At 48.5% G+C, this 5000-nt stretch overlaps 1 protein-coding gene across 1 annotated transcript; it reads right to left on the bottom strand.

The window, feature by feature from the left end:
- Positions 1 to 3023: 3023 nt before the first annotated feature.
- Positions 3024 to 3395, bottom strand: LOC145400021 (histone H2B-like). The gene has a single exon (XM_080272521.1). It carries the CDS (start codon positions 3393 to 3395, stop codon positions 3024 to 3026), a length of 372 nt encoding a protein of 123 aa, XP_080128647.1.
- Between the last annotated feature and the right edge of the window lie 1605 nt (positions 3396 to 5000).

Here is a 5000-nt window from a genome sequence, read left to right as displayed (position 1 = left end):
CAGTATGTATATTTGTACTGTACGTATGTATTTGTGTGTCTTTGTGAGCATGTATGTCTGTGTGTACGGGCGTAAGGGGACACACACACACACACACACACACACACACACACACTTACGGACGAATGAACTGTACTTATATACTTACATACATGCATTCATTCATTCATTCATCCTTTTTTCAATCATTCATTTACTTATTTTCTTTTTTTGGGGGGGAGGGGGAACTTGCCTATTCGTTTATTTCCTTGGTTGATGTGTTGTTGACGCGCATTTTTTGTTGTCGTTATTTGCGTTTCTTTGACTTACTCAGCGATTCACTCACGCCCTCATAAAGGTACACAGGTTTGCACAACGAGAAAGGCATTCCCGCTGCATATTAGCAGATGCTCTCTATCCGTCATGAACGCAAGATGAATCCTTCAGTTACTATGCTGGAAAAAAAAAAAAAAAAAAAAAAGGTGAACCTGAACCCATCGATTTTCACCTGCAATTGTGCGTGTGTACAGTATGTATATTTATACTGTACGTATGTATTTGTGTGTCTTTGTGAGCATGTATGTCTGTGTGTACGGGCGTAAGGGGACACACACACACACACACACACACACACACACTTACGGACGAATGAACTGTACTTATATACTTACATACATGCATTCATTCATTCATTCATCCTTTTTTCAATCATTCATTTACTTATTTTTGTTTGGGGGGGGGAGGGGGAACTTGCCTATTCGTTTATTTCCTTGGTTGATGTGTTGTTGACGCGCATTTTTTGTTGTCGTTATTTGCGTTTCTTTGACTTACTCAGCGATTCACTCACGCCCTCATAAAGGTACACAGGTTTGCACAACGAGAAAGGCATTTCCGCTGCATATTAGGAGATGCTCTCTATCCGTCATGAACGCAAGATGAATCCTTCATTTACAATGCTGGAAAAAAAAAAAAAAAAAAAAAAAAAAAATGAACCCATCGATTCTCGCCTGCAGTTGTGCGTGTGTCCGTATGTTTATACTGTACGTATGTATTTGTGTGTCTTTGTGAGCATGTATGTCTGTGTGTACGGACGTTTGAGGACACACACACACACACACACACACACACACACAGACACACACGCACGCACACACACAGACGAATGAACTATACTTATATACTTACATACATGCATTCATTCATTCATTCTTTTAACAATCATTCATTTATTTGTTTTGGGCGGGTGGGTGGGGGAAGGGAACTTACCTATTCGTGTATTTCTTTTGTTGATCTGTTGTTCACGTCGCAGTTTTTGTTGTCGTTATTTGCCTGTTTCGTTTACTTCCTGACCGATTCAGTCACGCCCTCATTCCCGCTGCGTATTAGGAGATGCTCTGTACCCGTCATGAAGGTTTGACAGTGGCCACGAACGCACGGTAAATTCTTCAGTGAATATACTGAGAAAAAAAAAAAAAAAAAAAAAAAAAAAAAAAGGGAACCTGAACCCATCGATTTTTAACTGCAGTTGTGCGTGTGTATGTATGTATGTATGTTGTATGTTTATACTGTACGTATGTGTATGTGTGTGTCTTTGTGAGCATGTATGTCTGTGTGTACGGACGTATGAGGGCTTGTGTGTATGTGAGCATGACTTAGTGTGTACGTACATGTGTAGGTCACTGCGTACATAGTATAAATGTATTTGTGCACATGTGTTGTTGTATGTACCTACATTTTATAGGCTGACATGAATAGGCATGATACGATGTCATGCATGTATTTACTGTACGCCTGTTGAGTGGGTTGGTTTGGTACAGGCGGCCTAAGAAGTGCCGGCGGAGTATCCATAAGTTTTCGGTCAGCGATAGTGTCCCTACTCTTCCTTATATCTGTACGGGGTGAAGCCTAATACGTAAAATTGTTACAAGAAACAACAAATCCATGACCAGTTATCTGTATATTTCAAAAGTATTGTAGGAAGCAGTTGGTTCGTTACGATAATAGGAATTCCTAAACGGAACTGAGTGATATTTCACAACTGTCGCTCAGGCAGAGTCGGGAATAAATATGTTGTGGAGTTCAAATCTAGCATGGTAACAGACAGTGACGTTTGGGTAGCGTAAGACTGAACAAAAGGGAGCTTCAATAAACATTGGATATGAATAAATATTATGTAGAAAATAATTTCCGTTACAATACTAGGGAATAATTTAAAGTCATTTATTTCCGTTTCCAATGTCTCGGTGGACGACGACAGAAAGCGGGAAGGAGGCGTAAGCCGGTAAGCTATTTTAAATGTTTCGGTCAACACGCACGAAAGGAGATAACATTCACTCAAGGACATGCAGTTATTACACTGCCTTTGGCCAGTTTCCCACGAAGAAAAATCTCAGGATTATTTCATATAAGACAGGGGGCTATCAAAAAAAAAAAAAAAAAAAAAAAAAAAAAAAAGGGACGGGGAGTTTTAGGCGTACCGGCCACCGCGCGCGAAGTTAATACATTTCACATTCATTCAAATCGGGAAAGATAACTAAGTGTTACCATCTAATTTATCACTGCCTCCTGTTATTCATTTTACATCATTATTTGTACGATATAATATATACGATTATTTGGCATGACGTGATGAAGGCATTGAATGTTTACCTCTTATTCACTGTTTTCCTAGAACGCATGGCAGTGGTGAGTGACCGAAGCAATCTGACACTGTGCCGTCACTTCTTGGGGCGACGGTACGTTGTTGTTGGTTGTTCAGATGAATAAGAAGGCCCGCACGCCCCTATTTACTCTTTTATTTTGACTCTATTGTTTTAACCCCCAACCCTAGTTCAAAACATTTCGATTGTGCCTACGTACCCATCCCAAACCACCGTTGCCGAAAAGAGAGAGAGAGAGAGAGAGAGAGAGAGAGAGAGAGAGAAAGCTGATAAACCAGAGTTCCTGAGTGGAAAATTGGTAAGTCTGTCTTTCCCCTTTTTATCGAAAATCTTGTGGCTCCGATTGGAGCCGGAAATGTTGAAATGGCCAAGAGTGTAACCTCTCTACTTTGAGGAGGTGTACTTGGTGACAGCCTTGGTGCCTTCAGACACGGCGTGCTTGGCCAGCTCGCCAGGGAGGAGCAGCCTGACGGCCGTCTGGATCTCCCGGCTGGCGATGGTTGAACGCTTGTTGTAGTGTGCCAGGCGTGAAGCCTCTGCAGCAATGCGCTCGAAGATGTCATTCACGAAAGAGTTCATGATAGACATCGCCTTGGAGGAAACACCGGTGTCAGGGTGGACCTGCTTGAGCACTTTGTAGATGTAGATGCTGTAGCTCTCCTTCCTCCTACGCTTCTTCTTCTTGTCTCCCTTGGCAATGGCCTTCTGGGCCTTGCCGGCCTTCTTAGCGGCCTTTCCGGAGGTCTTGGGTGGCATGGCGGCGCCGAGTCAGACGGTATGTGCACGGTGCGGGAGCGAGCGAGAGACTGAGTCGACATGGGGGCCGCGCTTGCTGAAATCCTTATATGTGATTTCTGCCCGATCGCAGCCCGGCTTCTGCCTCCTTCCCATTCGCGGGTGGGATGGGGTCGGATCGGGAAGACGGGTATTTAAGGGAAGGTCGCGCGGGCCGGGGCAGTTCCGGTCGAGCAGCCGTAGGGGAAACATCACTGCCGACTCAGTGAGACCTTCCCAGCCATGCCCGACCCGCGCTCTACTGACTCCGCCTACGACCCGTTGAGGGGGGCATCCTGCAGTAGTTCGCGACCGCCGGGAGCCGCTACGATCACAGGCTCGGTGGTGTGGTTCAGCGTGAAGTCTGGGTACGGCTTCATCAAGCGCCGGGACACCGGTGCTGATGTTTTCGTACACAGTCTGCGGATCGCTGCACCTAACCCCCGACACCTTCGGCGTTCTCTTGGCGTGGGTGAGGCTGTGGAGTTTTGGCTCCGCCAGTCGCCCAAGGGTCCCGAGGCTACAGACGTCACTGGGCCGGGGGGTGCTGCTGTGAAGGGCTCTGCCCATGCACGGCGGCGCCCCACGGCCCAGAGGCGCCGGTCTCGTGATCCTGGGTGTTCTGGGGAGACTAATCTCCTAGTCTCGATGTGCGTCGCTACGGCACAGGCTTTCTGTGGGGGTGACAAGGCTCTGCTGCACGTTCTCCTCCCTCAAATCTTTGAGGAGAACGGGCTGCCAAGACTTGCCATCCCCCGGAGCTTTGTCGGAGGCACACATTTAGCCCCTCGCCCAGATCGTCGTCCCCGGCGGCCGCCCGCGCAGCCCAAGTCTCTGCCACCTCCACCACAGCCCCGCCGCACACCACGCAAACGGCTGTGTCTGGACCGACCCCTCAACAGGGCTACCAGCTCGTCTGCCTCTCCTCCTACCGACCCGGCACCGATCACGGCCATGGAACTGGACACCGTTGCTGAGATCCACCCTCCGCCGTCTGCAGCCGAGGGGGAAAGGGCTGCCGTCCCCCCTTCCCCCCTCGCTTTTCCACCTGCTGCTGAGGGAGTGGATCCCACAACTTCCACAGCTGATGCGCCGCCTGCAAGCCTCTCGACTGCCATCCGGCCGACATCCCCTGCCAACTCAGACGACATTCTAACAGAAGAAGTTCGCCAGCACCTCGCCAAGAAGTTCGAGCGTGACTTTCTCCCAACCGTCCAAAAGTACCTCGAATCACAGTCCCTCCTCAGAGATTCGGGGGAGCTGGAGTTATACCAGGACATCGACGCCGATCACGACTCCGAGTACACAGACGTCTCCGACTCGGAGGAGGAGCCTTGAGGTGTCTTGCCCAGCCGTTCTTCACCACCGACCATCGCACCTTCCCGTGCCCCTGCCGCCCTCGCCTCGTCCTTCAGTTTGCTGTTCCTGCTCCCACTCGTCATTAAGCCTGCTGTTCCCGCTTTGCTCTAAATTGAGAGCATAATTCTGACTCCTCTCTGACGGGCTCTTTGTTTGCCCGTTCCCCACCATGCTGTGGGGAGAATATCCCAAAAAAAAAAAAAAAAACGGGCCGGGGACGCATTAGTC

This window comes from Coenobita brevimanus, chromosome 51 (genome assembly GCF_032717465.1).
Source record: "Coenobita brevimanus isolate Jiangsu-jjx chromosome 51, ASM3271746v2, whole genome shotgun sequence".
Taxonomy (NCBI): domain Eukaryota; kingdom Metazoa; phylum Arthropoda; class Malacostraca; order Decapoda; family Coenobitidae; genus Coenobita; species Coenobita brevimanus.
This window is presented reverse-complemented; position numbering and strand designations above follow the sequence as displayed.

Coding starts and splice junctions, on each gene's coding strand:
- LOC145400021 (XM_080272521.1), bottom strand. CDS start 3,395: ATGCCACCCAAGACCTCCGGAAAGGCCGCTAAGAAGGCCGGCAAGGCC.